Below are 23192 nucleotides of genomic sequence, written 5' to 3' on the forward strand. Positions count from 1 at the left end.
AAGCAAACAAAGGACTTAGACTCTCTGACAACTACTTAATTAGCATGAGTGTGGTCACTCTAGCTGGTGCTCAAATCAAGCCAATTTTCAAGAAGTGAAGAGTCTGACATTAGCTAAATTATTGGTTGAGGAGAAACTGTGATTTGATAAGTGTTCTGCTTGATTTCTTTAGTGGCTTAAAGTTCTCCTGCCCCAGCATCTGGAGTTTTAGGATTGGGTTTGTAATAGCTTCCTGAAAGGATTAAAATATATATATATATTACAAAATATGAATACATAATATTTTAAATGGTAGATTAATTTTGTTGGGAGAGACCTATTTGGAAACGAGTTTCCAAACGTGTATCAAAATGACAGCAATATATGAGCATGTATAGCCAGGGTAGTTTTGCATCATGCAAAAGGAGAATTTCCATTGAATTACACTTCTGTAGTGGAACTGCTTTTGCTGTATAGTCATGGGAACTTACCTTTGTGACATTAGCTGTTCACCCTGGTAATTGCTCCATCCTCTAATTTAATGAAAACCCATTAAACCGAAACAATAATTAAAATGAGACATCATCTCTGTAGGAGGCTTGCATATTAAAATCACCAAGCATTTCACTGCAGACGGATCTTATTCCTGAGAAACAGTGTTTGGAGCAACACGTAAAAAGTGATTTACTATGAATAATCATAATTTAGAAAGCTGTGCTGTTGAACATGATTTCATACTGTTTATTACTGACTCTGAGTGGATCTAGCAAGGCAAAAACATTTACAGTGTCTTTTCATGCCGGTGAGAATACGTAGAAGCAGTGATGTGCTTGAGGGAAAACATCACACCCTCTTTGGTCCTGCCTGGTAGCATAGTTTTTAAGAGAAGGGTGAGCTGTTTTCTGACCCCTCTCTCTGGGTTGCTGGCAGGGAGGACAGGTGGTCCTGGTCCCAACTGTTCCAGTGCAGGGGCCCCAGAGAGCAACACAGTGCCAGCCCAGCATCTTAACATAAATTTGCATTTATTTTCCCTTGGCAGTACCCCACAACTTGCAAAAACCCATCCTGGTGTGGAAGCAGTGTAGGCAAGTGGATCTCTGCAGCACAGTGGGCTGTCTCAAGCCTTAGTGCTGATTGAGCTCCCAAAGTGCTCTGAGGGATATTCATGGCTCTGTGCCCGTTCCTGGGACAGGAGCATGTTACAAAGTCTTTTATTTTGTTTGCATATATGGAGAAATTTATGTGAATTTTGTTCCCACAGCTTAAAATAAAAAACTAGTGGTGTCTGCAGGTAACTACATTTTGCCCTTGCTAGGTGGGGAGGGACACTGAAGCATTTCACTGCCAAACAGGGAAATGATTCTTTTTGGAGGAGATTCCCCATTGTTAGTGTTAGCATCCTTTTGGGGACTTTTGGATCTGTTAGTGACTTGTGTGGACTGAGGTGTGCTCTTAGAAGAGTAGGAAAGAGTGGGAGTGGTCACCTGTCACCAGTAGTGTTTTGGGCTGTTTTTTATTTTTAACCAGTTCTTCTGTTTTGTGGGACCAATGTGCAGAAAAGGAGGCAATGCACTGGATCTCACTTGAACTCAGACTTTGAGGAAGCACCTGCCTGCAGTGAACAAGAAGGCTTTTGCGATTCTGTTTCGTGTTAGGAACTGTCTGCACTCAGAGTTGCTAGTGTTGGATCCTCCTCCTAATCTTGGTTTCATTTTTGAAAAGCTGATGACTTAAAAAAAGTGGGGCTCTGGCATGATTTTTTTTGTTTGTTTGTTTGTTTTGCTTTTTAAGTATATATTTTGGTTTTATTGGATTTTGCCCATAGCAAGGTAAAAGCCAATTGGATGTAATATTCAATTTTTTAATTGCTGTAACTTAAATCCAGATTGTCTGTTGTTGCAGAGTTAATTTCTACTTGCTTGTCCAGAGTGACTGTTCAAAGGCTCTCCTGAAAGCATGTTGAAGCAAATAGCTTTAAAATGATTGAAGTTACCAATAAAGCAATGTGTTCTGCAGTATATTTTCTGCCAAAGGAAGTAAAAAGTATTCAAGCAGGCTAGTGAATGATAAAAATGTATCTGTAGCTTTAGAAAATGAGTTGATTCTGAATGAAATTTTAGTATTTTTCCTCTAATGGGGGCATCTATTATAGAAAAAATATTTCCTGGATGGCCTGGGATTCAGCTTTTAACAACTGGTACATGTCTTTCATCGCTTAAAATTCCAGCCCAAACGGTCACGTATTTCCCTTTGTACCATTGTTGTCAAAGTAAGTTTGGCAAGACCTTTGCCTTCTTTTCTTTCTCCAGCTCGTTTTGCCTGCTTCTGTGTGGTGGCAGTTTTCTTACAGTTTCTAATGGAGCTGACTCCCAGCTTCTCCCACTTTCTTATTAGGGGCCTCTAAAGTGTTCTGGGTTACAAACTGCAGAAGCCTGAGGTTTTAATTTTTAGTTGCTGGAGCTGGTGATGGACAGTGCATTGAATCCCCACAGGAAGATGTGACTTGAGGGCCTAAATCAGGTTGGGTAAGGCCTGATGCTAATCCTGAGTTATTACACCTAATTCCATTTGGATGGAGGGTTAGTGTGTACCAAAATACCCCATACGTATGAAATGCACAGGTAAAGCTTGACCTGACCTTGTTGGCCCCAGAGCAGCGTTGCCTTTCATTTGGACTGGTTTTCATGAGGAAGTTAAAACACACCCATGCTGAAATAAAAATTTGAGACTTATTTTGAAGGTGCTGATAGTGAGTATTGTGAGCGGTCGCAATTGTGGGTAAAATTTCTCCGGGTGGCCGGGGCTGTAAGAGCTGCAGCTGGGCAGGGGGCCGAGCTCTTCTCTGCAGAGTCTGGCCAGGGTTGTGCTGCGGACTCTGAGCCCTGCGTGAGTGTAGCCCTGGGAGCTGCTTCCTCTTGTAGCTCTTTTGGGCTTGGTAGGGCTGTGCTAGCCAGGGGCTGAATGAGCTCACCTGGGACAAGGCATCCAGGAGAAGGCAAAGTGGCATCCCTGGGGGTGGGGGAGATGGTGCCAGGCAAGGAGATGTGGGATGGTGGTGACTAAATGGATATGGTAGGTTGTCCTGGCAAACCGCACTGTTGGTTTGCATTTGGCACTTCTTCCTTAGACATTCAGGAAGGACATTGAGGGGCTGGAGCAGGTCCAGAGGAGGGCAACGAGGCTGGGGAAGGGACTTGAGCACAAGTCCTGTGAGGAGAGGCTGAGGGAGCTGGGGCTGTTCAGCCTGGAGAAGAGGAGGCTCAGGGGAGACCTCCTCACTCTCTACAGCTCCCTGACAGGAGGGGGGAGCCAGGGGGGGGGTTGGTCTCTTCTCCCAGGCAGCGATCAGTGAGACAAGAGGTCTTAAGCTCTGCCAGGGGAGGTTTAGGTTGGATATTAGGAAGAAATTTTTTACAGAGAGAGTGATCAGACATTGCAATGGGCTGCCCAGGGAGGGGGTGGGTTCACCTTGCCTGAAGGTTTCTAAAATACAACTGGATGTGGCACTTAGTGCCATGGTCTCGGAACCACAGTGGGGTTGGATCAAGGGTTGGACTTGATGATCTTGGAGGTCTTTTCCAACCTGGTTGATTCTATTCTATGCATCTTAAAAAAAAGGAATTTAAATCAAGCAACAAATAAGCTCCCTCTGACATAGGTGTGTCTTGTGCTTTTCTGTTTTGCTGAAGGTAGAAAGTTGCTTCTGCTTGATGCTCTGAGATGATTTGTGTCTCTTGGACTTTCAAATAACTGAGTATGCTTGCTTTCTTTCCTTGTTTAATTTTAGAAACACTCTGGTATGTCTTGAAAAACTCACCAGACAGTCAGTATTTCAAATTAGGAAAATATAATCACATAGAAGGACATATGAAAGTCATATCTGTGTTTATTTATTTTGCTGAGATTGCATTATCATTCAAGCATGAAGCGATGTTTCAGTGAAGATTGCTGTATAAAACTATATTGTTCTATATAATGTAGGAAATACGACATTTCATTACAAGCAGACAGTTATTTTTATCGAGAACATAAAAAGTATTTTACCTTTCAGGCACCTGTGGTGAGGGGGTGTATGTATTCTCAATTTTTCTTTTTCTTTTTCTTTTTTTTTTTTTGAAGTGTGAAAATCAACCTGAAAATAGAAAGCTCTTATTCTAAATGGATCATACTCCCAGTCCATTTGTATGGTATTTTCTGGAGAAATCAAGCAAAACACAAAGAGATGATGTTCCCAGGGACTGTGTGGTGTGAGGAGGGACACTGCTAGAGAGGTGCAGTGTGGGAGGTGTCCCCTGGGGACAGGAGCTGTGTTGGCTGGGCCGTGTCCTCAGCAGGCCTCTTGAGCAATGGTTCTTTCCCAGCGTTTGGGTCCCAGGTTGGAAGCCCAGGTTTGTGCTCAGCACCCCTGTCCTGTGCCCTTTGGTATCCCCCCACAGCCTCGGTGGGCTTCCCAGCTTACAAATCCAGTTGCAGGCTCTTGGGTTCCATTTGCCATCTTGCCACAGAACTGGTGGGAAAGTCCTCTTGATGTTGGGTTATGAGAAGTGGCATTTCTGTAGACACTTCTGCATCTGCAAGTAAATTTTTCACCTGGCTTGCAGTAGGGATGTTCCAAGCCACTGGTAATGGGCGGAACTACTCAAAATAAAATAGCACTGTACTTGAAAGTGTGTTAATTTCTAAAAGCCTGGTTATATAACTTCCTTAGTGCCAATTATACTAGCACAGTGTTGCAAAGCACTATATGAATTGTGTTATCTAGTAGTTTGAACCCAACACTCTGGAATTTCAGAACTTTGGATCTTACTGCTTTTAATCAACAGAGAACCAATATCAGTGTTGCATGTGGTTTTGGTGTAGTTGTGCCTATGAAGTCACACTGAGTATGGTAGAGTATGCACAATATTTCAAAGTATGTTTCTAACTGAAGTATGGACTGTGTTGATTAACCATTCTGGATTCTGACCAAGGAACCCTATATTTTTGTGTAAAATTTGATAAACATAGAAATAAAATTTATAGAAGTTTGATATTTGTATAAAATTTGATGGATAGATGGTGGGATGTGGCTTTATATCTGGGCTTCCTATAATGAAGAAATGTTGTACATTGCAGGGCTTGACTGAAGTTTTAACATATGTGTTCCACTGACAGCACTGCCTATGCTTTCATGTGAAAGAATTTTTGAAAGCTTAGTTAAGTCATATTTTATTTCTGGTAATTGTGACAACTTTAAGAAAAAAAATTGTCAGATATGAAGGTTTTTAACCTTCAAACGGTGATAATTATCTTCATCTGTCAAGTCTTGAACATTGTATCTGAGTCTTACTTGGAACTTAGTACCAGTGGATTGTCTGTCTCTGTAGATAGCAAACTGGGTATTGGTGAATTTATGGGTGTATGGGATACACAGTTTTGTGTCTCCTGTATCAGCTTTGTAAAAGGAAACTACACAGTATTTATGACCAGTAATAACATCTGCTAGGTGAAGATAACGATACAGATAACAAAATCTAATAGATAAAGACAAAATCTAGTCTTCTGTGCTGGATTGTTTATTCTTCCATTCCACTATATGATGGCAGGGGAAACAATTTCTGTTCTTTGAAGCTTTACCCTCTGCTATGATAAAAGTCGTGTTGGACAGACAGATAGTTTGTTGTGGTAAAGTGGGGGCTGTATTTATTTATCAGGGTAATTTAAGCCCCTGGGAAAGATTTGTAAATGATGACTAAGTAATTTTTGGTGTCTTATTTTTCAGAGATGAGCCTTTCAGAGTGCAGGTGTATTATGGATTCTGAGTGTGTAAACTCATTTGGAGGGTCTTAAGCTGTACAGGAAAAATTGAGACACCCAATTACAAAACATGCTTGAATACTTTTTCCTTGGAGTTTGGTTTCAGTCCATGGCATTCCTTCAGTAGTTGTGTGTCTGAGATTTTAGATTGTTTTTCAAGCCAGCCTCTCCTCTTTCTGCCTGCAAAGCCTCATTTAATGACACAATGGGGCCCTTTTTAGTTTGGGTGGTTTTTTTTTCTTTTTTTTTTATCCTGCAGTGAAATTCTGAATTGTAAATCTCATCACTCCTTTGTGTGTTACATCATGCTTGCTGGGCCGTATTCTCAGGATTCAGCAGAGTTATATGGGTTTTTTGCCAGCTGAGAATTTTTGCTGGCATTTTTTGGCTCCAAAGTAAACCTTTGGAAAGGATGCACACAGGGTTTCTAATTGGTTGTGACATCCAGAAACTGCAAGTGGCTCAGGTCTTGCAAACGTGTGACAAAGGCCCAGCATGAGAGAGACATGGGGTGGGAAGGTGAATTGCCCTGATTTCTGCCTTTCTGTTGTTAATTGTCTTTGACAGCGGATGATGTATGGCAAATGAAAGGATGAGGGAAAAATGAATGGGGAGGAGATGATTCATTTGAACCTTTGAAGATCAAATATGAGAAGGCAATGATGCTGCTTGGACATGAGCAGGATTAGCGAGACTGAAATGTTTCTGAATCTGCCTGGTCAGGTTGTGGTTTAATAAATATTGTATGAGCTGTCACACTCTGCTTGTTTAAACTGAGAAATCCCTGGAACAGCAGCGGATTGCAAGCGTGTCTTGTATTTATTTCTCAGGCAGGAGCGCAGCCGTAGAGCATTATTAGCAATAATACATCTCTGCCTTACACTGTGCAAGGACAGGTTCCCTGTGATGTATGATGGAGAGGTGGAAACCGAGTCAGTGGTAAAAACTGAAATTGGAGCTTGGTGAATTGTGTTGGGAGAGGCAGTGCCTGAGATTTCTCAGAATTTAGGAGCCTATTTATCTGCCTGCAGCACACCTTATTTACAGCAACTTAATCTGCTCGCAGCAGACACAAATGGCTCAGCATCCCGTCAAAAAATCCATCAGAAAATCAGTAGCTGACCAGTTGTGAACTTGTCCAAGTGACAAGTGGGCATGCTGACAGAGATGGCATTTGGGTTTTTTCTTGGAAAAAGTGCGGTGGTGGAACATGGTAGATGACTCTCAAAAATGAAAAATATTGATGTGAAAATGAAAAATGTAATCTAAATCTTTCTGACTTGGCATTTTTACTGTAATGTTATTTCCCTTTTTTTTTTTTTTTTTTTTAAATAAAATTCTTAGATGTAGAAAGAGAAATCCACGCAGCACCTCATGTGAGTGAGAAGTTAATTCAGCTCTTCCGGAATAAAAGTGAGTTCACGTTTCTGGCCACTCTGCAACAGAAGGCATTCACTTCTGGAGTTATACTGTCCATCCGAGAGTTAGAGCACAGGTAAGAGGAAATTGTTTCTCTCTTGTAGCAGTAGCAACATAAAAGATCCTGAGCACTCTGGTCTACTTGGGCAATGTGTTGAAATGGTGGATGTAAAATCTGATGTGTAAGGTAGAGCATTTCTTTGTAGTTTGCAATGTGCTTTTTTTCTAGTTGATTTTTTTTTTTATAGGAGCAATTCATTATATATGTATCCTGGCCTGTAAAATAACTTAAACAGAAAGATCAAAGCCAATGTAGTATAGATACTTTGGAAGTTACAAACCTTGTAATGCAATTTTCCTAACTAGTTTATCATATGTGCTTTGGAGTCTGCTTTTTCGTAAGAGTTAAACTTGCATGTGTTTCTTGCTTCACTGTGTTTTATAACATTATGAAAGAATATATTTTCTTGGAGATTCAACAATTAAGCTATTAAGCTACTTGTGCTTCCCTATGTATACACATACTGTATATGTTTTCTTCCCAACATAAGACATTATATTCCTTTTTCATGTATGCTTTTTTTCCCCCTTTTTTTGCCAGTGTAGGAGGAAAAAAAGAGGTCTCTTTGATTAGCTATTATAGTGGCAGACTTCTGTTTGTTTAAAAAAAACAAAGAGTACACTTGGTATTATGGTCCATAATACAATTCCAATGATGTTTTGATGTTTCAAAGTGTGTGTTGCATCAAATAGCCTCTTACGTGTAACTTTGTGAATGCTTTTTGAATAATATCTTAGGTCTTGAAGGACCTTTGTGTCTAGTCTGACACATAAAAGACTAGTTCTAGTCTTTTCTGTTGTAATACAAGTAATAGGATATTCTTTGGTTGCTCCCATTTCAAATCTAATACCGGACGATCTGCAACACTTCTTTTATGAAAAAAAATCTTATTGGTATTTGTCTTAATCATGTACATGATACTCAACTCTTGGCCCAATTCCTTACCTTTTTTTGAGGAAGTATATGAAGGAGAAGGCAGTGGCTTTATTATGACCAAACGGTCAATGATGGCTTTTGCCAGTGCAACAGCAGAGATGTCCAGACTAGGGTGGCTAAGGGGAGGACTCTGCTGTTTCCCTATTCTATCACCATACTTTTCTGTCACCTCTGCTTTCTTATTGGTCTTTTACTTTATTCCTTCTTGCATTTTTCAGGCCATTGTTTCAGTCAAGAAGAAAATCACTGTACGTTACAGAGGGATCCCTCCCTCCATCTCTTCCTGTTTTCCTTCTCTTACTCTATCATTCCTTTTGTCTTTAATTTTCAATTCCCCCAAGCTTTTCCAGGCCATTGTAGCTCTCTGAAGTCATGGTTAACAGGATCAGTTTGCCATGTTAAAGGTTTGTTTATTTATTTATTTATTTGAGAAACAGGATGTTGAGTGCAGCCATTGAACAGACAAACAGTCACATGCCTGCACTTAGCAAAATCCAAGGTCAAACTAGACAGGCAGTGATGATTATACGAAGCAAGGCACATGGATTTTTAGATATGGCATCTACTGAATGCAGCTACAGGTCCTCTATCTTGACAGGCAGGGGCTTGTAGAGAGATGTGCTATGCAGGAGTAATCTTGGTTGAACAAAATACGCTGCTGTTGCCCTCTCTGACACTGAGGTTATCTATAATATTTAAAATTATGACATCTGCTTAAAATATATATGCAGTTGAAGGATTGTGTGCTGGTCTCGTTTAAACCTTTGTAGCTCTCTATAGTAACTGAGGAAGTTTGTCTGTAGTTTGATGTAAGAGTCAAAACAGGCATGTCCAGTGTTACTCATGACTGCTGTTACTTTCTGAGTGTCTGGATACTGTAATTATCCTTCTTTTTTTGGACTCATTGTGTATCACTTGAAGTCATTGTTTCTCAGGTTGTTACTCAGACCTTGGTAAAGATAGTGCTTTCAAACCATTAGGTCTGTGATGACAGAAATTAATTAAGTGGGTGACAATGGAGAAAATATTTTTCAATATAGATGAGGAGAAGAGAACAAAGATTTGGGGCACTGCTGAAGAGGACTCTGCTTACATTAGAACTTTCACCTTGGTATTTTGTGATGTTTCTCTAACTGCTCAAGTCATTCTATAGGTTTGCATGGGAACTGAAATGGGTGCAGACCCTTGTCACATGGAACCTTTTATGAACTGTTACTCCTACTAAGCTTCTGATAATTATCACGGTTCTGTTCTGGTGACATCCTTTTTTTGGTCAAACCTTTTCAACTTCCCCTGCGTCTGTGAAAATGTAAAGAGAATAATAAGGAACATCTTTATATTTGATCATGATTAAGATGTATGGGAACAAGTATAAGGGTACATTTGTTACTTAACCAGTATAGGCTATGGAAAAACCGATAACTCTTCTCAATTTCTTCTCTTTCCACAAAATAGGAGATATTATAGTTAAGGGCATAATGTTTTTTAACTTACCTGCAAAAGTGGCCAAAGTTTAAGGTTTCAGATCATGCAGGAAGTCAACAACATCTGAATTAAAGGAGCTGTGTTAGCTGTTGGTACCAGAGTTCATATCTCTAGGGGAAGTGTCTTTTTTGATTGTGCACAGATTTAATAGATGAGAAATAGGTGTCATCACAGGCAATGAGAAGGTGTGTGTATATGTAGACATATACACTTGTGTATATGTTCTGAATTGCATAGGACACCATAACAGCATAGGTAGTTACCTCATGGCAAACTGTCTTTTGATGTAGTGGAGATGATTGTCCTATGGTGGTGTTACATGGTCTAAATTTCACTTCTCTAGTGGGATTTTATTTTCCAATGGACTGGAACTCTTAAACTGAAGATATTAAAATAAGATTAACACAATTTTTCTTGAAGTGATTTAGATATGCTGTTTTGTTTAATTCTAAAGGGATATTTCATGGCAATTAGAGATTTGCTGTTAATTTATATCATCATTTGATGGACAGGAATTATACTACGATGATGGCAAATGCATCTTTGTTAATATTTTGTTGAGTCAGTTTAATAATGATAAAGACTTTGTTTTCATGATTCAAATGTATTAAGATACAACTTGGAAAATAGAAAGCTTAATTAATACAGATAAAGTCTAATTGAAGAGTCTGAGAGTTTGTGCACACTGTGCACATAGTTATCTGGGGTACAGTGGTGAAGCAGAAGATTATATTTTTGTTCCTAAATTATAGATAATGAAATGTAATATGGGATGGACAAACATGTTACTTAGGGATGCAGAAGATGGAAACTGTTTTTCTTGATTGGGGGATTATGCTAGCTGATTCTTCCTAGATGAGCTTTCTGAGCTATTTTGCTCACAACCTTTGACTCTTCAGAGCATCGAAACACTTGGAAAAGGCCATCAAGATATTTAAAATCCTACATAATGAGTCCTTATTTCAAAAGTGATTTAATACAGTTTCATCTGAAGTTGTCTGCCTGCTCCCTGCTTGCTCTGGCCTTGCATGGTCCAGAGCCCAAGAACATAAATTAGGTGGAGTCAGTATTGCCTTTCAGCTGTTTAATCGCTGGGTTTGAGATATATTGATGGCTCTTTTCCACTACTGGCCAAGATCAGTAGCTGGAGAAATATATCAAGGATGTTCAGGTACCCATGTGTTATCATTCTTTCTGAAGAGTGTTTAAAAACGTGAGATCCCACCATGGTAGGACTAAAGAGCAAGTCATAAGATGAATGTTGTGAAGATTTTCTTACAGGGAGCACTAAAAACTTCATTTATTTATTTATTTATTTATTTAATATGCTTATAAGCTATGTCCATGCCAAATATTTGGAAACCTGTTGGAAACCTGTTAAGCTGATTGTACTGCTGTGGTGAAATGGAGTTGTCCAGTGGAAAATCTGGCCCTCCACTATGTAGCAGCAAGCTGTGTTGATACAAATATTCAGGGGGAGAGTCTGATAAATGTGTCAGGCTCGCAGTGAAAGATTTTTATTCCTTGCAAGTTAGTTTTGGGTGGGGAGGGCAAACAGGCATCTAGTACACTGCTGAATAGTTCCCCCCAGGTGACACCATGAACAGCTTCTGGGACTGCTGAGGAGTAGATAGAAAACTGTGTGTTCATAAATAACAGCTGGAAGGCTACCAGGCCATTATATGTTTAATTAAAAACACAAAGGGGTAATAAGCTGGTTAAATTAATCACTGAAACCTAACTGATGAAAGGAAGCCTATGCAAGTGACTTCTGACCCTAGTTGTAAACCTGAAAAATTGGATTTACTCCCTGCTATGTTTTAGATTATTCTCTGCAAGATGGGTATACGTATATTGGATTCTGAGATGCCCAGTATTCAAAAAGGGAAGGAAAAACTCTGCGAATGTCTCCATTAACCTTTTTCTTTTAGGGTAAAGGGCACATCTTCATGAATATTTATATGTAGAATTGCTAAACTGGAAAGCTGTAAAGAGAATATAAAGATCCAGCCCTACTTCCATCCCTCTGAATGAGGTGATGTGAAATATGTGAGATACCTACAGCTTTTTTTCCTTCTGAAAAGGTTTTTAGAGATGCAAATGCGAATAGAATTGTGCCCACCTGCTTCTGTGCTTGGGGTTAAAGTATGCAAAAGAGTAAAGTGAAGAAGAAGTGTTACACAAATCTTCTGCTGATTTAAGCATTGTGAAGGAGGAGTTACTACTCGAGGAGCTACCTTCCATCCTGTGGCTCCCTGCTGAGAGCAGGTGTTTTATGTACACTAGGTTGGCAATTGTTGTCTCTCTGAAACATTAACATGCTGCTCATAACCAGCTGTCGGAACACATTGATTGGACCACGTTGGCAATTGGAGAAGAATGGCTGACAGTTTGAAACTCTTTAAAACCGAGTTTGGACAGTGCAGAAATGTTATGGTCAGCCAGCAGCAGGATGTGTGGGTCCCCCAGGAGTCTTCTCCACCAAGCTGAGTTATTCTGTTTGATTGTTTTATGGCCCTCTGATACAGGCAAAGAACCAGAATGTCTCAAACTTACACTAAATGCAGCTCTCTGAAAACTGTCCGCTGAATTTGGGCTGCTCGTTAAGAATGTAACTCTCCCAGTTAATAACACACTTAGGTGTTCACAACATGTTAATAATGTTCATTTGCTTGGTTGCTGATAGGCTGGGTGATGTGTCTGGCTTTTTTTGGGCTTTCATTTGCAGTTTTGTAAGGATACCTGTGTGCTTTCTTCGCCCCAGGCACTGCCTTCAGAAAGGGAGGACGTGGCAGAGCCTGCCCCAGTGACCACTGGCTGTGGAAAGCTGCCAGAGCTCGTGGCAGCGGGGCAGGGAAGGTGGAGGCTGCATGAGACTGAGGGCATCCAGAGGGAGCAGACACGTGGCAGGGCCTCGAGAGAGGGGAAAGTAAAAGATTTGTTTTCTGATAATCGAGGAGAAATGTGTGTGTTGTCTGCAAAATCGGATTCGTTACCGGGTGTGCAACAAGCCAATAATTACACGCTCCAGAGAGATATTGATTATTTATTTCAGATTTGGGCAAGCCTTGGGTACTTGGTAGTTTCCCACAAATCAAGCACACCAACAGGACTTTCCACACTGTTATTTATAAACAGAAGGTCAGAGTTAGTTACTTTCCAAGTACAGCCCCTCCATTATGATTGATTAGTAGTTTCCATACAAGTTATGTAATCACAGCTAAATTCTATGTATGCCCAAGGGAAGGGGCTTCACCTGGGCAGGGGTCTTTTTGACCTATAGGTGTGATTTTTTTAATATTATAATAAAGACAGTTCTGCTAAGGGACATATGGACATTGAGTTTTTTACCAGGTTGGTAATGCATACATAGACATACAAAACCACCTTCATTTACTACATCCTTTTGCTTAACAAGTTTCACAATGTTCTTGACCAAGGGATACTAACTGTTCCATTGATTGTATCCTTTCTTGCTAATTAGGAAAGTCTTAATCAGCCAACTTAAAGTAGATAAAGAACATCCAGACCTAAGATAATTTTTGACATTTCGCAGCATGTGGAATTTATCATAATGCAAGAAATCACTGAAAAGCTGCTGAAGCCAAAAGTGAGATTGGAGGGAAGGACCTTTCTTCTAAGGACACAGCAATCAGGGGAATTTGTTTTCAAATACTGTAGTTTTACTCAGGTGGCAGACCTCATTAGTTTAAAAAGCTGTTATCCTCTTTTGTTTTGCTAAAATCCAGTATTTAGAGGCTGTGGATTTGGGGATCCCCCGAGCTGAACTCTTGCTGCAATGATGAGCATGAGGGAGGGAGGGACTGGACTGGGGCTGTGCCTTGCTTTGGTTACAGCTCTGCTGGGGGCTGTCTGGTCACACTCACAGCTCTAGGCTTCAGCATACCCACAGTGATCCCTGAGCTAATGCCAGCTCGGAGTGCCAGGCTAGCCTTAAAAAATGGACAGCCCCCATTCAGAAAGTCCTCAGATAAAAATGTTTTGTGGGTTGCAAATGGTCCACTGGGGAAACAAATCTTTGGCCAAGGGTTGTGCATGGTGAGCCCTTCAAGGACAACTGCAGAGTGTTGTGGATCGTGTTCCTTGCTAGAGTGATAGTGTGAGTACCAGCTGACTTGGTACTGGAGTGGTGATATGTAGAGAAATGAATATTTTCATGTTACCTTTCAGTAAAGTTAGTGTTTACTGGTTTGTGGTTTTTTTTTAAATTATGATTTTTTTTTTCTTTTGAGGCACAGTTAAGGAGTCACGACTTCACCTTAGTTCAGATGATACTCTTCTCTGTCCTGCTGGCTGTGCTAGCTCTGAAGCTTGCTAAGATGCTGTACTATTTTTAGGTGCAGTGTGGTATTACCTACTTGGTTTACTAGGAATGGGAGAGAGACCAGTTTTTTTCAGATAGTAGGCAGGTTGCAGCCACGGTGAAGATAGGTTTTTAGACATATGAAATGGATTCAAAAATGCTTAAGGTCAATCCTTACTAGACATGCCATGAAAATGAGTAGCTGCTTTGTACCAGCTCTGATTCCAGCTGTCTTTTACCTGGCAGGCAAATGTTGGGGTTACTTTTTTCTTGATATGATCAAAGAAGAAAGTAAATTTGTATTTGGATGACCTTTGCCTAGTTGCAGGTACACAAACACATCATAAATGCTTAATGCCTTGCAGCTTGCATGCCCTGCTGCAGTGTAGAAGATGTGTAGAACAAAAGACAATGTCAATAAATATTCTATAGTAATAGAAGATGTCAGCGTGGGTGTGTTTATTGCTAAATGTTTCAAGCTAGCTGGTATAACATGATTCCTGTTGTCCTCAGAGTGGTCTGAATGGAAAAATAAAGTCATTTAATTGATTGAATTTAGTTCCTCTTGCTTGAAAGCATACAAATGTTCGAAAGCATCCTATCTAGGTAGCCAATAACAGAGTGAAGTTGTGGTTTGAAAGAGTTTAGTGTTACATTTTGGCTATGTTGGATTTGCTTGTATAGAAGGAATTCTTTTGAACTGGAACAGGTGATGATAGTCTTTGTACAATATACAGGACTCAGCTTTTGCGTTTTCTCTTGTAGAAAGTTAAATCTGATTTTTCAGCAAGATACCTTCATTGTTACAGGTGATCCTTCTACTCACGGACACCTTTTGTGCTACCTGATGTCAGTCTGATTTAGCTCCTGAGCTGTGATGGTATCAGGACAATCTCTGCCACAGTAGTAAGTCTTTAATGCTGCACAAGTGAAGATTTGCCATGCATAGTTTTGCTATGCAACCTCTCAGTCTATCTGTATTTAAACTAGCTGTAAAAAGTAGCTTTGAATGGCTTGTAAGTATGCATGTTAAGGGAACTTTCCTGTCCTGCCATCCAGGAGCCACTCTGGCGTTTACAGTCGCATCATCTGAGACTTTCACTGTGGGGACCAAACCCCCCTCACTGTGGGTGGCTCCAGTGAGCTGATGGGTGCTCTGCTTGGCTTCTTACACACACAGCACTCACACAAGGTTTCCCTACCAGCTGGACCTCAGGTTTCCCATAGCAGTGTCTCAGACCTCTGATCCTTAAAATAATTTAATCATGTTGTGACAACAGAACAGACCGAGTTGGGTTCCTCCGAGGAGAGACCCCGAACAAAGGAAACGCTGGGGGTTTTATACTCTCACAGTCCAAGTGGGTGAAAGTCTGGGGCCATCAGTTCCTGCTGTGTCTCTGAGTGTTCGGTCACCTGGCTGGTGCCACAGGTCCCGGTGCCCTTTGTTGGCAGTTCATGGCCTCTTGTCTCGGGCTCCCTCCACTCAGAGCTCAGCCTGCACCCCGAGCCCCCTGCACTAAATGTATTCCTCAGCAGGTGTGTGCTGAGCGAGGACTAGGGCCGTGCGCTTGAGTGTGTTAAGAGCACTCCTTCCAAATCCAGTGTTTCAGAGTGTGTGATGCTTGAGAGCTCGGCATCTTGCCCTGTCACTTTATAGTAAGTAGGGTACAAGAACAGTGCCTGTGGAAGCGACTGAAATATTTGCCTTGACAACTGTAACTTGTTCTAGTTTTGCATCCATACAGAGCTGTGGTGACAACTGCAAAGTGAGTGTTTCCTTTTGTTTGAAGAGGTGTATCTTCAGTTTCAGAGGCACTGCTTTTTCTTGCTATGGCTTTATTGACGGGGGCAGTGATCTTGGGCGGATCCCTGCCAGCTTATCCTGCAACATAGTGCCCAATGCCTGCTCTTGGCCCGACTTGCTTTCCACTGAGGACTGTTAAAACAAGATCTCTGTTACTTTTATGTTGCTGCCCAGGCTGAGCCACTTGGCAGCACAGCCAAAATAGGCACAGGCTCAGTTGGTGGTAAGGAACAGCAAAAGGCCAAAAGTGTAATGATCTGTGATTCATCACAGATTCTCTGTAGACTGAAAATCCTGAAATCTCTGTGATAATGGATGCAAATTCATTGCCTGTCTCTAAATACATCAAGAAGTGTTTCTACAAAGATGCTAAAGCAGAGTCTTGCCTGAAGCCATTTCTGTCATTAAATATCATTAAATGGCACAATGCTCTTGTGAGTTGAAAAAGCTACGTGCACAAACAAGTCCTGATTTGTGCAGAAGCTTCCTGAACTTCTAGCTGATTACATCAAATGGACTAATCTCTGGACTTTCCTTGAATTTGCTTTGTTATTAGAAAAAAATAAGAAATTGTGCATTGACTGGACTCACAGAATTTTCCAGAAGCTTCTGTTCAGTACCAGCCTGATTCTTATTATGGCAGTGATTTTTTTTTTCCCAGCGTTTGGGAGACCCGACATCGAAGTGCTGCTGCAGCATGTGCAGGGTGAATGGGGCTTCCATCCTTGAACTCCTGTGGTTTTGTGACCTTCTCCCACACAGTGTTAAGCAGATGCACAATGTTTTGACTAGATGGCAACCCCAAGTTTGTACATATTTGCAGGGATGCCATCTGTGCCTGCTGCTTTGCCCTGGGACATCTGTTCAGTAGCTCTAAGAGCATCTGCTCTAAGTGCTGGTGCTGTTCCTTGAAAGAGGCTGTGGGGCTTCATTTGGCACTTGATCAGGGATGACGGAAGTTGTGAAGTCAGAATGATAACTCTGCTTTATTTATGTTTGAATGTGATAAGCAGGAAGATTGCCAGAATTGGATGCAAAAAGTAGTTTTGCATTAGTTCTTAGAGCTCTTATTGGAGTATTTAATCTGCATTGTGCTTACCTGATGATGTGCTGCTGAATTCTTTGGTGGCTATTTTAATGTTTAGAATGGAACAATGTAGTGTTTACCACAGCAGGAGATCACTTCTGTGGGGGAGATGATGAGTAGGTGAATATGTTTCTTTAATGCAAATGGTGGACTAAGGCAACTCACCTTACAGAAATACTTTTCTGCTTCAGGTGTCTTACACCTTCTTATTTAATGTTGATAGTGACTTTTCCAATTTTTTTGGTCATTACATCCGCAGCAGGTGTTTCCAACTGAAAGTATACTTTAGGAACCTTGCTCGTCTGATCTGGAAGTGAAATGAGTGATCAAATGCACAGTTAAGTATTCACTATGGTGGAGACTAAAAGAAATGGGGAAGAAAAAAAAATCTTTAAACATAACTGAGTCAAGCTTTATCCTCTTCTAACAATATTTGTGTGTGAGTTGCATAGGGGTTGCAAAAACTGTCAGAAAGAATTTCAAAGCATCTTGAGTTGGTTGTGGAATAATACTGTCCTTCTGTAAAGCACATTGCCTTAAAATGTCCCAACTTTTTTTTGATGTGCCTAAAATCAACCTGAATTTAGCAACATATTTTTCTCTTATACATTGGAATTTGAATGAGAGACTGTGGACAGACCTGTTAAAAGCATTTGAATTCTATAACTGTGCAAAAGAAGCTTAGCAAACAGGGAAGTCCTACTAGTGGGAGAATTTCAGCCAAGGTCATATAGTACTGCTGTTCCATAAACAGCAAGCTTTCTTAATATATGTGTTCTGAGAATTTAATCTGTCAAAATACCTGTTAGCTTTTGATCGTGCTTTTTTTGGAAAAAGAAAATATTATTGAGAAATCATGAATAAAATAAGAACCCATCACTTGGTGCTAAGAAGTTGCCAAGTAGATTAATGTCTTGCACCTTTCTTTCTTGAAAAAGAAAGAGGGGTAGCAGGGGGCTAATTGTAGGACAAGCTGACACAGGCTTCATGCAGAAGCAGAGACAGTTGTAATACTCAGGGGTCTCTCCTGGGCTTTTGATATGGATCTCATGGCAGCATTGGAAGTTCACATGTGTCTACTGATGACACATTTATTCAGAGGGTCCCAGATGATGTTCTATTCCTGTGTTTTCTTTTAGCTCCTCACAAAATGCTGGAAAGTACCTACAAAATGCCAGTTAGAGATCAGTTAATTTTCCTGCGTCTTGTGCGGTAGCTTCTATTCATTTCCCCTCTCTCCAGTTTTACCTGTTGTTTTATAGCAGATAAAAACTTGTGCAATGGCATTTCAAGTCAAAGATGAGATGGATATTAAAATCCATTTGTTTTCTCTGGCTTTACTAATTATTTTCTCACAGATTGACGATTTCTTGCCTGAGTGTGTTTTTTCACTCATTTATCTTCCATTCCACAATTTGCAAATTAGAACTTGGACACAGAGTTCTGGTTTCCAGGAGTGAATGGCCTTTGTGTCATTGATTTTGAAGAGCCTTTCTTTCCCTCAGAGTCTGATGGGAGGAGGAAAGAAAGGATGATGTTTGCTACTGAGAAAAGCTGTTTGCACATGACTTCTATTTTGGTAGAGAAAAGACAACTGCATCTTCCACACTGTGAACATGTGAAATGTGTGTGTAATCAAGGTCTCCACGTGAATTTGTGCATTTTAAAAAGAAAAATCAACGCAAGGGTGTTGGTTCACATTACCTTGTGTTTTTTAAATACTTGAGATATGGTTGAGATATGTTGAGGTAATCCAACTGGTTTTTGCTGTTGGGATTTTGTAGACTGGTGTTTGTCTGAGGGTAACTGCCTGTGATTTGCACTTGTTGAAGGGTGGTGAAAAATAGGTGCAGAATTTGTCTGCTGTCATCCTCCTTTCCTGCCACTGAAGAGGTAAAACATGGTGTTTTATACAGTCCTGTGGCACTTAATGCATTAGGTGTACATATATAAAAATATTAGCACTAGCTATCACAGTGAAGTCTAACTAATCATTTCTGTGTTGTATAAATTAGTCAGGAGATTGACAACAAATTCGATGCCTAAGCAACAAGCTGTTTTCAATCCTGAATTAACTATTGACACTAAAGCTTGTCAGATGAGAAACTATGTTGCTTTGCAATTCCCTATGCTGTACAAATAACAGAGCACAGATGTGATTAAGTGCAGTATCTGACTGACCTTTCCAGGGTGGGACTGTTGCTTTTACATTAGCAAACAAATCATTATGAGGTGAGTGATTAGCTCTGTGGCTATTGGAGACTGTGAAGGATGACCACAGGAAGCAATTTGCTTCCTGCAACAGGAGCTCATCTTGTTTTTAGGCTCTTAAGCTTCTGTGATCAACCATATAAATATATCTATATATATTTATGCAAATACTTTGTGTATGAGAGGGATACTTGAATGTTACGTAGCTCTCCCTCATTTTTTCTTTTTTAAGTTTTTTGTCATCCTTTTGTGCTTTTACAGCAGATGGCAAGTACAAATTGTTAAAGTATAACATCACTGACAGTGCTTGTCCTAGTGCTTTTCTGGCTTGGGAACGCCAGCAGCAGCATCTTGTGACCTGTTACTGAGCATCAGAATAAAATAATGAAAAAAATTCTCCAGATTTCTTGTGAACGTAATTTAGATATTTTAATGGGCGATGGTTGTAGTTAATCAACATTCTGCTCTACTCTTTAGAAAAATCCTGTTTATCTGCTTTCCTTGTGCCATTATGTGCATGAAACAGGCCGGTTCCTTCACAACACCAGCCTTCCTGATTTAATCCACTCTGTACTGCCTGTATTTTATTTGTACCTATGCCTGCTGTGTTTTTATTCAGTTTTGGTTTTGCCTTTACCTCCTTGTGTTTTCTACTTTGCCTCTTGAGTTTTTCATTCAGGTGACCTGATAATGCTCATATGTTGCACGAAAAACACGATGACAAGGCACTGGCAGGATTGAGTTTCACATTTGGTGAAGATTTACTGTCTTTGTGTTCCCCTTCCCCATCTGTTGGGAACTTTTGCACGTGTTTCCAGCTAGTGTTTTATCTCATAAGTAAGTTCCTCCCAAAGAACTCTGTTTTTCAGTTCCAAAAAGCCTCAACTTCACTGGTAAGGTCTGATATTGAAGAAGAGCACAGACTCCGTGTAATTCCTGTGCACACAGGCTGCTGGGGTCTCTGCAGTGTAAGAGGCTTGTGGGGAAAATGAAAATCAGCACTTGGATATTTGTTATTTTGTGTTGCATTTGTTTTTTGGAAGTGGATTCCATAACTGTAATTTTTTCCTCCCTACCCCAAACTAGCACCTATCTTTCAACTGCCATGTTAAATCGGTGTTGCCCAGCAGGGAAAACATGACACTATATCTGGACAATCTTAACATCTTCACTTGCTTGTAGAGTTATTTCTACTATAAATGGAGGTCCACCCTCTTTCTATATCCAGAGCTTCATTTTAGCAGGAAAAAGATTTGATATGCTGTAAATACTTGGTGAGGTCCAAGAGAAGCCTTCACTATTTACATGGTCAGTGTGCCCTGGAAAGGCTAAATTCATCCTAGAAAAAGACTTGGCTCCCCCCACATCTGTGTGAAGCCAGTTTGTCAGCTGTTCTTGAGTGTGATAACTGTCTGAAGGTTTTGATTGTTGGATTGTTTATGCCAAGTGTTGAGATGCCTAATCCAGCCAGGAGGTTCTGCTGTTCCACTGTAAAGCCAAATGATCATGGCAGTAACAATAAAAGTCAGAAAACGAGTGAAGCACAACTGTGTGTAGGGGAGTCCTGAAAGTAAACAGTTGTTTGGTTTTTTTAAACTAGATTTGCAAGTAGTAAATACAAATGTAATGATTACCCAGTGGTTTCTTAACTTAATGACTTTTTATTTGTTTGTGGTATGTAGAGTTCTTTATTTTTCAATTTCCTACAAATCTTGCACTCATATAAAATATTTTGATGAAAAGTATAAGGCTTGGTTTCTTGTAGTTGAACGTGTTCTGTGGGTAAAAATCCTTCAGCTTCCTGGGCTAACAAGTGGTACTTTGAGCTGTTTTCATGTAGTTACTGGATTCATACTGCTTGGAATGCATAGTCTTGTCTCTCTACTACTTTGAAAAAAATCAATTCGTAGCTAATCCATGCTGAGTAACCTCTTTAGATTGTGGCCTTCTGTGTGGTGTTTGCTTAAAGATGAATTAAGAAGAAAGTGACAGAAACAGTGATTATATATAAAAAAAATGCAACTGATTCTTCTTTATGTTTTAAATACAGCTATTTTGAACTGGAGAGCAGTGGCCTGAGGGATGAGATCAGGTATCACTACAGGTTTAATGGGAAGTCAAGAACAGAGGTGTTCCCGTACCGCCTGGCAGATGGACAGTGGCATAAGATTGCTGTGTCACTTAGTGCATCCCATCTTCTGCTCCACGTGGACTGCAACAGGTAAGAAAATAGGTCCAGTAACTTATATTTCTTTAAAAAATAGTCTCTACTTACACACAGGAATGAAATTGGAAAAGGAGGTTTTGTTTTTTTCTTTTTTTTAAATGTCAGATTCGAAAAGCACGCTCAACTGCCGTGGGATAAGAAAAGGAAAACAAAGTATTGAAATGGAACAATTCATTGTGATTATGAACAAATGTGGAAAAGGTTGATTGCTGACTGGGGAGTATTAAATGCATCTCTGTAGTTTAGGCACTGGCTGATGTTATGTTTGCCTGTGATTACATTTAAGTGTGATGGGTTGGCGTGTGGTGAACTGCTTCCCTCAGCATACCTGAAAACTTGAAGAATAAGATAGGTGCATCAGAGGCATTTTAATTTCATTTTACATAATCAGACAATGCGCTTTTTACTGATTTTTCTATCTGCTGCCTCACTTGGAAACTTCTGAGAAACCTGGAAGGTTCTTTTTGCATGTCTGGAAACGGTGCTTTTTATTTTCTGAGGGGTATTCTGTCTGTCATTGCACTTTTCCTTTAAAAGTTGTGAAGATTGTGTAATGGCATAATGCCAGGACTTCAAGGAATGAAAAACAGCAAACCTAGCATCTCTGCTCCCTAGAATCCATCTTGCCTTTGGATTTGATCTCACAATGTATTGTAGACTTCAAACTTAGTGGTTGATGAGCAGAGATCTCGATATTGGCATTTTCAAAATGGTCTTTAGGACTGAGGAAAACAAACCATTACTTTTGTTTTTTATTGCACTGAAAATAATAAAAAAATATCCTTTGCATTCAGTGAGAGGATCAGCATGTGCATTTTGGAATTGGGGCACTTAAATGGGCAGGCTGATGGTAGCAGATATTTTTATCTGAAGTCTTCATTTTTTTCAGACAGGCAGAATAAAGTTGGATGAGTATTTTAGGAGTAGGTGGTTATTGGAACATTTGAAAGAGTTTAAATTTTGACCAAAGTAATTATGAGATACTGTTTTGAGAAGAATGTTACAACCATTTTCTGCATCTTCATTAACTACTGGAAAATCTAATCTGAAGGAATGTTGCTTATTGGATCCTTTTATTCGGACTTTAGAAGCAATTAAGTGCTTTGAGTAATTTTAATTTCATTGAGGCATGAAATCTACAATTTGTGAAGATTGTCCTCATTTCAGTAATTTGATTTATTTTTCTTACCCTTATTGTATATTTCTTACACTATTTCTTTGCTTATGACTTTATGCTTTTTTGTTAGTTTATTGATATACTGGGTTTTGGGATGGGTTTTTCATTATCTACTATGATGTGTTTTTTATTTTTTTCCTTATTTTTTTTTTTATAATGAACAGCAGATGTGTTTTAGGGAGACCCTTTTTAACAGACTGTTTAACCAGCTACTTTCTTGCACAAAACAACTGCCTGGTGCAGAATTCTATCCAGGGACAAGAGGACTGCACAGAGTCATGGTTGTGACATGATTTTCTTTACAGCAACAGGCAGAAATAGATAAATACAGTCATGGAATGAGCTGTACTGTCATGTCAGGTGACAAATATGTAGAGTCATCTCTGTCAGGGGCTGATCCATCTAACAGTGTCCCTTAAGGTGGTACATCTCAAGGTTGCTCCCAGCATAAATCCATACCTAAAATATCTCTATTTGGCTGTGTATTTGTGGTATTTTATGACAACTCCTGTGGAAAAGTAATGAGAACAGTTCTGAAAGCACGACTTGAGGGCAGATCATAGTAGAAGTTTAAATGAGAGGAAAAAAAAGGAAGTCTTTAAGTTCCTGACTCAGCTGTAGCATCACTGTTGAGTTAATTAGAGAGTTTAGTGAATGTTGGTGTTAGTTTCCTGTATTAAATCTTA

At 39.9% G+C, this 23192-nt stretch overlaps 1 protein-coding gene across 6 annotated transcripts in view; it reads left to right on the forward strand.

The window, feature by feature from the left end:
• The window catches only part of NELL1 (neural EGFL like 1), a 277675-nt gene that overhangs the window by 19035 nt on the left and 235448 nt on the right, over positions 1–23192 (forward strand). For all 6 annotated transcript variants that reach the window (XM_051777275.1, XM_051777277.1, XM_051777276.1 and 3 more), the window contains exons 3-4: positions 7120–7270; positions 21153–21323. In XM_051777275.1, the coding sequence (XP_051633235.1) occupies positions 7120–7270; positions 21153–21323 (322 nt within the window). The remainder of the gene's footprint in view (positions 1–7119; positions 7271–21152; positions 21324–23192) is intronic.

Source organism: Manacus candei, unplaced genomic scaffold (assembly GCF_025592945.1).
Source record: "Manacus candei isolate 608988 ecotype Guabito, Panama unplaced genomic scaffold, ASM2559294v1 h1tg000009l, whole genome shotgun sequence".
In the NCBI taxonomy this organism is placed as follows: domain Eukaryota; kingdom Metazoa; phylum Chordata; class Aves; order Passeriformes; family Pipridae; genus Manacus; species Manacus candei.